Source organism: Ursus arctos, unplaced genomic scaffold (assembly GCF_023065955.2).
Source record: "Ursus arctos isolate Adak ecotype North America unplaced genomic scaffold, UrsArc2.0 scaffold_28, whole genome shotgun sequence".
In the NCBI taxonomy this organism is placed as follows: Eukaryota; Metazoa; Chordata; class Mammalia; order Carnivora; family Ursidae; genus Ursus; species Ursus arctos.
In genome coordinates, this window is record NW_026622963.1 from 13,461,269 (window position 1) to 13,477,389 (window position 16,121).

Sequence of the window (16,121 nt, forward strand, 5' to 3'; positions counted from 1 at the left end):
TATAGCTGCAGAGAAAGTTTGCCGGGTGCCTCTGGCTCTTGCAGCTCTTCTTGATCCTAAAAGGCAAGTCTTGTGGTTCCCACTGTTGGCTGAGGAGGTGGGGGCAGAGACAGGTGAGGCATGCTGTGTGCGATGGAGAAGCGTTAGGGACAGAGACGGAGTGTGTGTGTGTACGTTCTGTCCTATGGCTCTCACACTGGTGGGCACGCATAAGTGCCCCTCTCCTAGTCAAGAGAACTCTGCTCCAGATCTTCTGGGAGATATTGTATCATTGTGAATGTTCAAATCCAGGTAGTTTCTTTCCTGAGGGGACGATGAGTGCCCACTTTCTTATTATGGTAAGAATATTTTGTCTCTTTCTAAAAGAAATTTAGACATGGCAGTCCTGGTGGGCAATGTGTTCTTTGGGTCTCTCTTCCCAGTGTCTGTCCCGTTTGAGATGATTAGGGTTAGCAAAGAAGGGTGTGGCTATGACACTCTTCTGGGCCCCAGCTTTAGGCAGACTCTGACTGCTTTGCTAGACCACGTACTGCTGGCTGTGAGTTAGGGAAAAGATTGCGTACCTCTCTGTGTACTTGGTGAATGAGGATTGAGGAGAGGTGGAAGGGGCAAGCAAGGAACTTGTATTGAATCTAGAAGTTCTTAACTGTGATAGCTCCAGATAGCGAGAAGAGAAAATAGCCAAAATAACAGATAAGCACAAACTTTGAATCATCTCCACTTGTACCAACCAAGTGATGCTGGAATGTTCTTTGACCTGCCTGCTCCCTCCATTTCCACTTCTGGAACTGCCCATGGTAATACTCACTTTCTATGATTAACACAGTTATGCAGAAGGTTTGTAGTGTCTCCCCTCACAACAGGTGGGTGCCATGCCCTTTTCCTCCTAATTCACCATCACAGACTCATCTAGCAAAACTGGCATTCCTTGGAGGTGGGAAGGGGAAGATGTGTTGGCTTGTGGCCAGTTGAGCCTCAAGCTTTGGCAGTAGGTGAGGAGGGAAGACAGATGTTCAGGAGGTGGCCCACATGATCTGTGAACAGCCAGGGGTTGCAGCCAGAGCCAGTGCAACATGGAGGAATATGCTTGTGGTTTTCATGGCAGCAGCTCTAACTGCATGACCAGAGAAATCCGGAGAGAAAATCTATACCTATACGCAGATCTATCTATGTCTATACCTATACCTGTACCATCTATCTCTACCTCTGTCTCTATCTCTAACCATGTGCATACCCGCAAGTATCTATCTGTCTCTATATCCATATTTATCCCCATATCTGTACTTTATCTAATTCTAGTAGACATAGACATAGACAGACAGCTGTGCTGGTGGGACCACACTTAAGAAAGGACATGGCACGTGATTCACACAGGGGCCTGGTTGGGTGGGGCAGGACAACTCAGTGCCCATCTGCACAGGTTTTCTGGGACCACACTCCCTTTCCCAGCTCCATACGGCCGTGGCTGTTGGAGCACAGCACCCTGTAGGGACCTTGCCCCATCTTCCCCTGTGGCTCAGGCCCACTGGAAGAAGGTCTGCACCTCTGAGGTTAATGAAAATACTGTAGAGCCTTCTGGCACCTCCTCTCACCTCTGAACAACTTGTCAGGCTCCCGCAGATGTCATCTTGGTGATTAGGGCACTGCCAAGTGCCTTCCAGGGTCCCTGTGAACATGAAAAGATAGTAAGAACATTCAGCATGAGTCATGTTATTACAAGAACATGTTAACCTCAGCTCCACTATGAGCAGGGATTTGTGTAATAGCAGGAAAGTTGAGTTAAAAGGATATGAGCATTTAGCACCTGTGGAAATGCATGGCCAGGGCCCTGGAAGTTATGTGTTGTTTCTCCAGTGATTTTGCCAACATCTCACCTAATGCTCATGGTGGGACTGGGAGCACTTTCTGCATCATATTGAGAAGCTATTTAGTCAGATGTTTTATAAAAGGAATGTGTCATGTGTATACACACACACACACACACACACACACACACACACATATATATATATTTAATTTTATTCACTTATTTGAGAGAGAGCGAGTGTGAGCATGAGTGGGGAGAAGGGGCAGAGGGAAAGGGAGAAGCAGACTCCTTGTTCAGCAACGTGGGGCTTGATCCCAGGACCCTGAGCAGAAGGCAGACCTTAATGGACTGAACCATCCAGGCACCCCATGTGCTATATTTTAAATTTATTATGTTTATTTTTATAAATATTTTGAATGCTATAATCCCAAATCTGTACAGTCTTCCTTATAATGCATTACCTTATAATCTTCTTTCAAGTTCAAGATGTTATATTTTTCATCTTAAGGAGAAATTTGTGGTGATTCGAGTCACGTAGTATGATGGACACATTGCAGGAACAAGAAGGTAGTACCCAGTAAATGAATTGTGTTTTCCTCTCTCACAGCACAGGATATCAGACAAGATTCTGCTCACCAAATGCCTGATGGTGTTGGGATTTGTTATCTTCATGTTCTTTCTCAATTCATTTGTCCCTGGTGTTCATCTTGATCTTGGTGAGTCTAATTTTTTGTTACCTTTGGTTGATAGGCTTTGCAATTGCTATCACAATCTGTAAGGGAAGATTTCAAAGCTTGTTCCTAGGCATTGGTGAGAAGGGCTGATGTGGAGTGTGGCCAGCCTTTGATGGAAAGAAACCTTTATCCACTACCTCTCTTTTTGTTTTCTGGAAGAGAGAGAGAATGAGAGAGAGAGAGAGAGAGATGCATCTCCAGCCCCTAGTGTCTCAGTACATGGGTGTTCAGCCCCTCCAGGATTTAACATTAGAAGAAATATAAAGTAGAGTAGATATTATCATCTCTCATACTTGATAACCAGATCTTTAAACTGTTGCTTGAGAAGAACCCCCAGAAGAGACAGGAGGTCCCATCAGCAAGGCCACAGTCTTGCAGTCTGTGCAACTTGACATGAGGATTAGATGAGGGACTGAAAGGGCCAGAGGAATGCAAGAGATCTACAAAACCCCTGTCCCCCATGATGCATCTATTTTCCCCAGAGAGCAGAACCCCTTCGCCCATTATCTCCCACAGTTTTCTCTTCTCTTGCTTTCCTGGTGCTATGACTCTCACTTTCCACTTTCTCAAGCCCTGTGTCAAGGTTGCAGGGCCTGTCCCCACCTGAGACATGCCTGTGTTGCAGATGGAGCTCGCCACATATCTTGTTAACTCCCACATCCTTCCACTTTTCATCAGTATTTTCCACATTCCTTTGGTTTTTCTTACTGATTTAGCAGTTATCTCTATTGGTGTTACCACTTAAAACAAAACAAAACCCGACCCACTTCCAAAATGCACCTCACATGAATGTACAGATTTATGAGAAAGATAAATTTGAAGTCCTTTCAAGGAATTTTTTCTTTATAACCAAAAGCTTTATGGTTTTCCTTCAAAAGGAAGCTCTGTTAAGATATATTAAATATCTTCTTATAAAAGTTTGATTTCCTGCAACATTTGAAGGATATAACTTCTATACAAAGCAAAGCCTCCTAACTTTGTAAAAATAGATAACGTGAGCAAGTTTCAGTTATTCACGCCATGGCATTACTCCTTTGGATCTAGGCTACCATCAGAAATCTTTAGATTGTACATTAACTTCTCCTTTATATCATATGTAGAAAGATACATTGCTAGAGTCTTACACATAATACATTATGTACATGCTTTTGACTGGGTGTCCAGCTTTATATCATGTGTTTAGAACCTCTCATAATTTATTTCCTTCAATAATCTCAAATCCAATTTCCCAGGTAGCCTACACTGCAGGCATAATGTAATTTTAGTGTTATAAACCTTTAAGATGTGGTCACCACTGGCAATTAAGCAAATACAATAAAACTGGTGTTTTGTGGGCAGTGGGGTTCCATAAGATAATTCTTTTGGGTATTTACAGAATATTTTGTTTCTAATTTCATTTGGGATCACACTTCAAAAGAACATAGCATGCATTTTAAAGACTAAAACATATATGGAAGTTTGCATGCAATTTTTTTAGCATTTGGCTGTGATCACTGTATAAATAACAGTACTTTAAAATTTTATTTATTTTTATTTATTTTTTATAATAATTTTTTATTATGTTATGTTAGTCACCATACAGTATATCCTTAGTTTTTGATGTAATGTTCCGTGATTCATTGTTTGCGTATAACACCCCAGTGCACCATGCAATACGTGGCCTCCTTAATACCCATCACTGGCCTATCCCAATCCCCCACCCGCCCCCCCTCTGAAGCCCTCAGTTTGTTTCCCAGAGTCCACAGTCTCTCATGGTTCAGTCCCCCTTCTGTTTACCCCCCCTTCATTCTTCCCTTCCTTCTCCTACCAATCTTTCTACTTCTTATGTTCCATAAATGAGTGAAACCATATGATAATTGTGTTTCTCTGCTTGACTTATTTCACTTAGCATAATCTCTTCCAGTCCCATCCATGTTGCTGCAAATGTCATGTAATCGTTCTTTCTGATGGCTGAGTAATATTCCATTGTATATATGGACTACATCTTCTTTATCCAGTCATCTGTTGAAGGGCATCTCGGCTCCTTCCAGAATTTAGCTATTTAAAGTCACATCTTTAACTATATGGACTTTAAAAAAATCTTAATTACTGCAAAATATTCTATTTAAGCCTGAGAAGTGAACACTTTTTACTAAGATGTTACATCTCTTTTTGTGTGGTTGCTGCACCTGTGATCAAAGGGCTTCTTTTTTTGCTTTTAAATCTTTTGTTTTCAGTTAGGGTTTGTGAAGAAATGCTTTTATCTGGGGATCCTGGAATACGTAACTCATATATTTGCATTCATCACGATGGAAGAGTTAGATTGACTAGTAGAAAAGTTTGGTTAGCGTATGTTTTAAATGTAGTACAGTTTCCTTAGAGTTACAGTAACTCTGCTGATGGGAACAAGAGAAAAATTGATGCAAGATCTTCCCAGGGCTTCAGTCAGTAAATGTGACCATTTATTTTTGGTGAATTGCTGTTTTGAATGTGATGTGCTGTATAAGTTGAGCATAATACAATATGATGTCATATAACACGAGGTGATGTCATATTCTGCAATGTACATCATGAAACACATGACATTATATAAAACAGCATGATATCATATGATAAAAGTGTCATATAACACTGTGTACAATGTGACATCACATAATTACAGTGTGGTGTCATATAACATCAGATCATGCCATGTAACAAAACGTAGCATCATGTAACACATCCCTTCATTTAAACTTAAACACAGCATTAACTCTCATTCTCTTTTTCTTTCTTATTTTATTTTTTAAGTTACCATAAAGAAAAATTGACTTCTCCTTTTGGTACAAAATTTTATGAATTTTAACAAAGATGTAAATTTACATAACCACCAGTACAATTGGAATAGAGAACAGTTCCATTGCCCCCAAAAACTTCAGTGTTACCCTTTTGTAGTTACCCCCTGCCTCAATCACAGCAACGCTCCTGATTTTTCTCTATCCCTATAGTTTTGTCTTTTAGAGGATGTCTAATACATGTAATCCGACTTTATGCAACCTTTGGGATTGGCTTTTCTCACACAGCATAAAACCTTTCAAATTCATCCAAGTTGCTGTGTGTATCAATAGTTCATTCTTTTTGTTGCTGAATAGTCTTCCATGGTGTGGATACATTTTGTTTATCCATTCACCCACTGAAGGACATTTGGATTGTTTCCAGTTTTTGGAGATTGTGAGTAGAGCTACTCCAAACATTCATGTGCATGGTTTTGTGTGAACGGAAGTTTTCACTTCTATTGGTTAATTACCTAAGTGTGAGACTGCTGGTTCACATGGTGAGTGTATCTTTAGCTTTGAAAGAAATTGCTGCACCATAACACTTCATGCTCCCACAGCCTGGGAGCTTCAACTATTCCATGACTTTGCCAGCAGTTGGCACGGTTAGACACCTTCTCCTGGAGCTCCAAGCAACTTAGATCGAGAACTCACATGTTATTCTAATCATTTGTTTGAGTCTCTGTGCCCTAATATCTCTCTTAGCCCAGCTAGACTCAAGGGTATGGTCCATGTCTGCTAAACTTTTCTCTCCTCAGTGCCTTGTATAAATGCCCTACACATTAATAGATACAAGATATAGGGTTATAGAATGCATGAACAAACTTCTTATTGATTCTTATAGATTTCAACTTAATTATGAGAATTTTAGATGTGGCTGACTCAGCCTAGGTTCTCTAGAGAGCAAAGCCTGGGCAAAGGCTTGTGTGTAGGTTTTTCATTGGGAAGTATGATTCCACGAAAGAGAAGTGAAGGATAGGGAGGCAGAGTAGTGTCAGGTGAATGTGATAACCACTACACTGTGGAAACATGGAAGCAGAATAGTGAAGAGAGCAGGCCAAAGCAAGACTGCATCATCATATGGCCACTGATGTGGGCCACTGGTGGCTCCATCCCATAGGATTGTCTGAGAAGAAGTATAGACTATGTCTTAGGTCTGTCCATGGGGTTGCATGGGAGAGGGTGCATTTACCCATTGTCTCCATTAGCTGTTGGTTCAAGTGCCTCACTGTGGAATGCTAATTTGCACATGTATACAGCTGGTACATTCATGAAGGTCAAGCAGCAGAAAGGCTACGGATGGGAAGTAGGTGCGTGGGTTCAGGGATAGATTCGGTCAGGGTACATCTGTAGGAGAGCACATCTGCACAGAGCTGGCTACTGCCACAGACTTTAAGTGAGAGACAGGAGAACTTTGAGGGACCCAAAGGTGCAAGAGGTGCTAAATAGTGAAGAAAGAAAAGGGCCCTGCTTACAATTTATGTGCATCTGGCAAAGAGATAATTATCCAATGTGCAAGGATCTTTATCTCACAACATATGCTAGAATTAACTCTAGTCTGCTCAGTTGTTACACATGGGTCCATAGTCCCTATAGGAAATTCTTGCTACCAGATATGTTTCAAATTCTGATATTTTTGTATTTTACAAAGACAATTCAGTGTACATACTAAATTGTATATAATGTAACACCCCCAAGAGGTTCAGGGCCCGCACCTTGTCATCTAAGCATTATTTCTGCAATGAAACATGAATATTTATACAAGGTGGGATAAATTAAGACCATAAATTGCCTCATTTTAGTTCAAGTCAGTTTCTATTGAATTTTCACATAAAACATAAAAATTTTTGCTTTTTCTGAACTTTAGGATTTTAGAATCGTGGATAATTGATTAGGAAACTATAGGAATCAATGAGCTGCTTTAAAATGTTGCCTTTGGCCTTATAATTTATAACCTTGCTCAGCAGTTTTCTAGGTCTCCTTCTTTGATAATTAGTTCAGAGTGTGCCCCTAAGTTCTCTCACAATATGTTTGATTAGATTTCAGTTTTGGAGGCTTTTCTGTAATTATTTCCCTGATTATTGTTTTGAAATTGCTAGCGTTCTCACTGTCCGTTGGTGTCCTATTGTTGAACAATTTTATTGTCTTTGTTTAAGTATTTTCAACTACCAATAAAGCAACTTCCTTGATTAGTCTTAAGCAATATAAATATTATTGAAGGATACTGGGCTCACTGGCAGACTGCAAGGGATAATGGGTCCGGGCAGGGGGCAGACTCAGAAAAAAGAAAAGCATCCAGACAAAGGGCATGCTTCTGATTCCCAAACACTCTCCATTCTCTTTTCATCGCCTCGTGCTTCTCCATGCACCATTTCCTTATCTTTTTTCTGTTTACGGCAGAACACAGATGATCTTGTTACTTTCCTGATTTGTAGAATCTCACTTTCGACAACACACAGAAAAAGTTATTTTGAATCCTGGGTTCCCTGGTGAAGAGTCTGATCGGCCCAGATTGGGTTAGCTTCCTTTTCTAGCCTAGAAATTATGACCAGGACAGAGGCCACATGTTTTATACTGGAGGCACTGGAGGTATAATTCTTAGAGGAAGGGGGTCATTGTGAGCTGGACAGACATCTCCAAAGCTTCCTAATGTATTTCCCAGGTACTCTGATTTCTGGTAAGTAATTCATTTCAGTTACATCATTCATTTATTAATTCGGTTATCCATTCATGCATTTGTACAACAAATGCAAGTGGTGGTATAGGGACTGGGTATAGTGTAGTGAACATAAAAACTATGTCACTGCTCTCATTGCTCTCCCATTGTAGAGGGGAGGTCTATACTGATTCACATGAGATGCACTGAGAACTACATGACTAATTAAGACACAGATCTTCAGAGCTCTCAGTTTGTTGCAGAGGCAGGGCAAGGGTACCAAGTTATACAGCCAAATATAACCACTTCCATGATCAAGGGACAGATGAACTGCTATTGCTGTCAAAATTAAAGAGAGCTAGAAATAGGAGGGGGGGAAGGAAGTGGAATAGGAGGAGGAGGAAGAAGGAGAAGCGGAGGAACAGGAAGAGGAAGAGTTGGAAGAGATCACATCCAATTGAAAAACAAGGAAATGCCTCTTGGAGGAGGCAGCATTTGTCATGGACTTTGATGAAAGAATATGATTCCAAAGGTTGGTGATGAGATTAAAGATTTCATCCAGATGGAAAAAATTGAGCAAATACAAGGAAGCAAATGACCCTTGTAGAAATTCCAATAAAAAACAGAAACAGTTGGCCCATGGTGAGCCATAGTCCCCAGCCTGGCAACTGGATGATGGTATCCCAAGAGGTAGGTCAGCAGCACTCTTCTTGCTGGTCAGGTGGTTCAGAAATGTTATTCCAAGTAAGCTCAGATGCTCACCGGCCCATAGGATGGATCTGTTCTCTTATGGCTGAGAGGATTTGACCAGGTTGTCTTCTAGCCCACGTGTTATCAAACCATAAACTTAGACTGGTATTGTGAAATGTTACATTTTAGCAAGGATACTAATGCATTAGCTTGAAATGAGTGTTGTAACTGTGGAGCGACAGTATATTTGCATCTTGGGGAGGGGGGTTCATCAAAGGGTTTCAGTGTTTCATAGCATCATGCTGTGAGTGCCTGTGAGTGACAGATGAGGAACTAAGCCTTCAATTAAGTCACATGGCTACCCTGTCAGGAGGGCTGAGATGATCTAGTTTTGAAGGTCTTCTCAGGACTCTGCTGCCTCAAAGAAAGGCTTCTTCTTCCTATGGCCTCAAAGTAGACCTAAGGGAAATGTGGCACTCACCAGGGTTGGAAGGATAGACACACACACACACACACACACACACACACACACACACACACAGCAATTGTTACATGAAGTTTGTGTAAACCTGATAATAGAAACATTTAAATCCCTAGATAGCTCCTTCCTAGTTTTTATCAAGTATTCATCTTAAATGAATGTAAATATCCATGTGATTATTTTGGTGTGACAATAAATACAACAAATAGGTCTTGGCTTTTAAGAATTAATTAGAGTAAAGTTCCTGTTTTCCTTATTCATCTTACCATGGCTAAAATTACCATATTACCCATGACACTGAAGAAATGAAATCGAGAGAGAGAGAGAGAGAGGTGAGGGAGAGGAAGGAGGAGGAAGAGAGAAAGGGAGCAGGTTAAATAAGGAGAGAGAGAGGATGGCTTAGATTTTTTTATTGAGATATAGAATTCAAATACCATGGATTTCATCCTTTGAATGTGTATAATTCAATGTTCTTTTGTGTATTCACAAAGTTGTGTAACCATTGCCACTATTGAATTCCAGGACATTTTCCTCACCCTCAAATAACCCCACACTTATTAGCAGTCACCATTTCCCCTCATGCCCCACACTTCACCTCCCTCCAATAATTCCACTTTCTGCCTGTATGGACTTGCCTATTATGGACATCCCATATAAATGGAATTATTCAAATTATACAAATAATTATTCAGTTATTTGTATTATACAAATAATTATTCAATTTTTTGTATCTTAGCATAATGATTTCAATATTCATCCATGTTGCAGGAGTTTTACTACTTCATTACTTTTTATGGCTGAATAATATTCCATTTTCTAAGCTATACCGTAATTTGTTTATCTATTAATTGGTGGACATTTTGTTTTTTTCCCACTTTTTGGTTATTATGAATGATGCTGCTATGAACATTTGTGTATGAGTTTTTGTGTGGACATATGTTTTCAGTTCTCTTGGATGTATACCTATGAGTGGAATTGCTAGGTTATTTTCTGATTCTGCTTAACTTTTTGAGGTACTGATAGATTGTTTTTCATAGCATCTTCAATTTTACATTCCCAACAGCATTGGGTGAGGTTCCAATTTCTCCACATCCTCACCAACACTTGTTATTGTCTACCTTTTTGATTATATCCTTTCTCCAGGGTGTGAAGTAGTATCTCATTATGTTAATGAGATGGCTAATGGCTAATGTTGTTGAGGATTTTTTCATGTTCTTATGGCCATTTGCATATCTTCTCTGGAGAAATGTCTATTAAAACACTTTACCCATCTTTAAACTGGCTTGTCTTTTTGTTGTTGTCAAATTATAAAGTTCTTCATATAGTCTGGATACTAGTCCCTCATCCAATATATGATTAGTAAACATTTTCTTTTACTCTGCGGATTTTCTTTTTGCTTTCTTGTTGGTGTCCTTTAAAGTACAAAAGTTTTCATTTTGATAAAGTCCAATAGATCTGTTTCTTTTGTTCCTTGTGATTTTAGAGTTATTTTTAACAAACCATTGCTTAATCCAAGGTCATGAAGATATGTACCTCTGCTTTCTTCTAGTGTTTTATAATTTTAGATCTTCCATTTAGGTCTGTGATCCATTATTTTTATATATGGTGTGAGGGAAGGGTTTTTTCTTTTTTTTTTAAAGCTTTCTCCCACTGTTTTATTGAGAAATAATTGACACATTGCAGTATGAGTTTTTTATTTTTTATAATAATTTTTTTATTATATTATGTTAGTCACCATACAGTACATCCCTGGTTTCTGATGTAAAGTTCGATGATTCATTAGTTGTGTATAACACCCAGTGCACCATGCAATACGTGCCCTCCTTACTGCCCATCACCAGTCTACCCCATTCCCCCACCCCCCTCCCCACTAAAGCCCTCAGTTTGTTTAAGGCATACAGAATGATAGTTTAATTTATGTGTATTGTGAGATGATTACCACAGTAGGTTCAGCTAAAATTTATTTTCTCATGTAGATACAATAAAAACAAAATAAAGTAGAAAAGAATAAAGGAAGAAAAATTTCCTCCTGTGATGAGAACTCTTAGAATTTACTCTCTTAACAATTTTTGTATATATCATACAGCAATGTTAGCTATAGCTTCATATTGTACATTATATCCCTAGTACTTATTTATCTTATGGTAAATAATTCAATCTCTTTAGTCAAATAGATATATTCAAAATTTTTATTTCTTCTTCAATTTCAGTAGTTTGTATCTTTCTAGGAATTTGTCCACTCTATCTAGGTTATCAAATATTTTTTCATAGCATTCCAGGCATACCTCAGAGATATTGTGGGTTTAGTTTCAGACAACTGCAATAAAGCAAATATCACTATAAATTGAGTTAAATGAATTTTTTGGTTTCCAGTGGATGTAAAAGTTATGTTTACACTGTAGTCTATTAAGTGTGCAATAGCATTATATCTAAAAAAAAAAAAGTGTACATACTTTAATTTAAAAAATATTGCTAAAGGGGCGCCTGGGTGGCACAGCTGTTAAGCGTCTGCCTTCGGCTCAGGGCGTGATCCCGGTGTTGTGAGATCGAGCCCCACATCAGGCTCCTCTGCTATGAACCTGCTTCTTCCTCTCCCACTCCCCCTGCTTGTGTTCCCTCTCTCGCTGGCTGTCTCTATCTCTGTCAGATAAATAAATACAATCTTTTAAAAAAATATTGCTAAAAATCGTCAACCATCAATTGAGCTTTCAGTGAGTCATGACCACTGGTCACAGATTACCATAACAAATATAATAATAATTTAAACACTTGAAATATTGTGTGAATTACAATAATATGTCAGAGGCATGAAGTGAGCAAATAGTGTTGGAAAAATGGCACTGATAGACTTGCTGGGTGCAGGTTACCACAAACCTTCAATTTGTAAAATATTCAGTGTCTGCAAAACGCAATAAAGTGAAGTGCAATAAAATGACGTTTGCCTATATGTTATAATCTTTTTAAATTCAGTAAGGTCTGTGGTAATGTCCCTCCTTTTCTTGCTCTAGCTAAAGGTTTGTCAGTTTTGTTGCTCTTTTGGTTGTTGATTATCTCTATTATTTTTCTCTTCTTTGATTTATTTCCACTCTTAATTTTTTTCCTAAGATTTTATTTTTAAGTAATCTCTACACCCAAGGTGGGGCTTGAACTCACAACCCCAAGATCAAAAGTTGCATGTTCTTCCCACCAAGGCAGCCAGGGACCACTCACATCAGCTTTTTTTAGACTGAAGAAGCCCGCACAAGAGTTCAGCTGCAAATATTTTTTTTTCATTTTTTAAATTATGTTCAGTTAGTCACTGTATAGTACATCATTAGTTTTTGATGTAGTGTTCAGTGATTCATTAGTTGCATATAACACCCAATGCCCATCACAACACATGCCCTCTTCAATACCCATCACCTGGCTACCCCATCCTCCCACCCCTCTCCACTCTGAAACCCTCAGTTTGTTTCCCGGAGTCCATAGTCTCTCATGGTTCGTCTCCCTTTCTGATTTCTCCCCCTTCAGTTTTCTCTTCTTTCTCCTAATGTTCTCCATGCTATTCCATATATTCCACATATGAGTGAAACCATATGATAATTGTCTTTCTCTGCTTGACTTATTTCACTTAGCATAATCTATCCATGTTGATGCAAATAGTGGGTATTCATCCTTTCTGATGGCTGAGTAATATTCCATTGTATATATGAACCACATCTTTTTTATCCGTTCTTCTGTTGAAGGGCATCTCGGCTCCTTCCAGCATTTGGCTATTGTGGACCTTGCTGCTATGAATATTGGCGTGCATGTGCCCCTTCTTTTCACTACATCTGTATCATTGGGGTAAATACCTAGTAGTGCAATTGCTGTGTCGTAAGGTAGCTCTATTTTTAACTTTTTGAGGAAACTCCATACTATTTTCCAGAGTGGCTGTACCAACTTGCATTCCCACCAACAGTGTAAGAGGGTTCCCTTTAATCCACATCCTTGCCAACACTTGTTTCCTGCCTTGTTAATTTTTGCCACTCTAACTGGTGTAAAGTGGTATCTCATTGTGATTTTGATTTTGTATTCTGCCACAATGCTGAAAGGACCACCTTTGCAGTATCCCATAGGTTTTGGACTGATATGCTTTCATTCTCATTAGTTTCCATGAATTGTTTAAGTTCTTCTTTAATTTCCTGGTTGACCCAATCATTCTTTCGTTGGATGCTCTTTAACTTCCAAGTGTTTGATTTCCTTCCAAATTTTTTCTTGTGATTGAGTTCCAGTTTCAAGGCATTGTGGTCTGATAACATGCAGGGAATAATCTCAATGTTTTGGTATTGGTTGAGACTTGTTCTGTGACCCAGTATGTGGTCTATTCTGGAGAAAGTTCTGTGTGCATCGAGAAGAATGAGTATTCTGTTGTTTTAGGGTGGAATGTTCTATATATATCTACAAAGTCCATATGGTCCAATGTGTCATTCAAAGTTCTTGTTTCTTTGTTGGTCTTCTGCTTAGATGATCTGTCCATTGCTGAGAGTGGAGTGTTAAGATCTCCCACTATTAATGTATTATTATTAATGTGATTCTTTATTTTGCTTAACATCTGGCTTATGTAGTTGGCTGCTCCCATGTTGGGGGAATAGAAATTTCCAATTGTTAGATTTTCTTGTTGGATAAACCCTTTAAGTATGATGTAGTGTCCCTCTACATCTCTTCTTACAGTCTTTGGTTTAAAATCTTATTTGTCTGATATGAGGATTGCTATTCCAACTTTCTTTTGAGGTCTGTTGGAATGATAAATCATTCTTCATCCCCTCACTTTCAATCTGGGGTGTCTTTAGGTTCTAAATAAGTCTCTTGTAGACTGCATATGGATGGGTCCTGTCTTTGTATCCAATCTGCAAACCTGTGCTGTTTCATGGGAGCATTTAGGCTGTTTACATTGAGAGTAACTACTGAAAGATATGAATTTAGTGCCATTACATTGCCTGTAAAGCCCCTGTTTTTATAGATTGTCTCTGTAAATTTCTGGTCTATGTTACTCTTAGGGTCTTTTTTCTTTTATAGAATCCCACTTTATTATTTCTTGCAGGGCTGGCTTGGTGGTCACATATTCTTTCAGTTTCTGCCTGTCCTGGAAGCTCTTTGTATCTCCATCCATTCTGAATGACAGCCCTGCTGGATAAAGTATTCTTGGCTGCATGTTCTTCTCATTTAGTCCCCTGAATATGCCTTTCCAGCCCCTTCTGGCTTGCCAGGTCTCTGTGGACAGGTCTGACGTTATTCTGAGGTTCCTCCCTTCATAGGTAAGAAATCTCTTCCCCTAGCTGCTCTCAGGATAGCTGCCTTGACTCTAACATTAGCAAGTTTTACTACCATATACCAGTGTTGGTCTATTTTTATTGATCTTGGGAGGGGTCCTCTCTGCCTCTTGGACACAAATGCTTGTTTCCTTCCTCAGATTAGGGAAGTTCTCAGCTATGATTTGCTCAAGTATACCTTCTAGTCCTCTCTCTTTCTCTACCCCCTCAGGGATCTCAATAATTCTGACTTTGGAATGTTTCATGGCATCATCGATCTCTCTACATCTGATGCACTTCTAGTTGTTTATCCCTATCCTCTTTGACTTCCTTCCTTTCTGTCAGCTTATCTTCTAGGTAACTAATTCATTCTTCTTTCTCATTTACCCTAGCTGTTACAGTATCCAGTTTAGACTGACTTTTTGAGGAACCTCCATACTGTTTTCCAGAGTGACTGCACCAGCTTGCATTGCCACCAACAGTGTAAGAGGGTTCAGTTCCCCTTTCTGCACATCCTTACCAACATCTGTTGTTTCCAGACTCGTTAATTTTAGCCATTGACTGGTGTGAGGTGGTATTTCATTGTGATTTTGATTTGTATTTCCTTGATGCTGAGTGATATTGAACATTTTTTCATGTGTCTGTTGGCCATTTGTATGTCTTCCTAGGAGAAATGTCTGTTCATGTCTGCTGCTCATTTCTTGATTGGATTATTTGTTCTTTGGGTGTTGAGTTTGTTATGTTCTTAAAATTGTTTGTATTTCTTTGCTGTTGGTTGTGATCTCTCCTCTTTCATTGATGATTTTATTTATTTGGGTCTTTTTTCTTCTGTGTTTGATAAGTGTGGCCAGGGGTTTATCAATCTTATTAATTCTTTCAAAGAACCAGCTTCTACTTTCATTGATCTGTTCTACTGTTCTTTTGGTTTCTATTTCATTGATTTCTGCTCTAATCTTTATTCTTTCTCTTCCCCTGCTGGATCTAGACTTTATTTGCTGTTCTTTTTCCAGCTCTTTTAGATGTAAGGTTAAGTCATATATTTGTGACTTTTCTTGTTTCTTGAGGAAGGCCTGTATTGTTATATACTTCCCTTTTAGGACCACTTTGCTGCATCCCAAAGGTTTTGAACAGTTGTGTTTTCATTTTCATTTGTTGCCATGTATTTTTAAAATTCTTCTTTAATTTCTTGGTTGACCCATTCATTCTTTAGTAGGATGTTCTTTCACCTCTATGTATTTGTGGTCCTTCCAAATTTCTTCTTCTGGTTGATTTCAAATTTCAGAGCATTGTTGTCTGAAAATATGCATGGTATGATCTCAGTCTTTTTGTACCAGCTGAAACCTGGTTTGTGATCCAGTGTGTTATCTATTCTGGAGAATATTTCATGTATTGAGAAGAATATATTCTGTTGCTTTAGGGTGAAATGCTCTGAATATATCTGTTAAGTCCATCTGGTCCAGTGTGTCATTCAAAGCCCTTGTTTCTTTGACAATTCTCTGCTTAGATGACCTGTCAGTTGCTATGGTGGTATGTTAATGTCCCCTACTATTATTATATTATTATCAATGATTTTCTTTAATTTTGTTATTAATTGGTTTATATATTTGGCTGCTCCCACGTTAGGGGCATAAATATTTGCAATTGTTAGAACTTCTTTTTGGATCAATGCTTTTATTATGATGTAGTGTCCT

At 38.9% G+C, this 16,121-nt stretch overlaps 1 protein-coding gene across 4 annotated transcripts in view; it reads left to right on the forward strand.

Moving 5' to 3' along the window:
* OCA2 (OCA2 melanosomal transmembrane protein) overlaps window positions 1–16,121 on the forward strand; it is a 442,347-nt gene that overhangs the window by 194,336 nt on the left and 231,890 nt on the right. For all 4 annotated transcript variants that reach the window (XM_048221311.2, XM_026510290.4, XM_057303788.1 and 1 more), the window contains one exon: window positions 2,415–2,523. In XM_048221311.2, coding sequence (XP_048077268.1) covers window positions 2,415–2,523 — 109 coding nt within the window. The remainder of the gene's footprint in view (window positions 1–2,414; window positions 2,524–16,121) is intronic.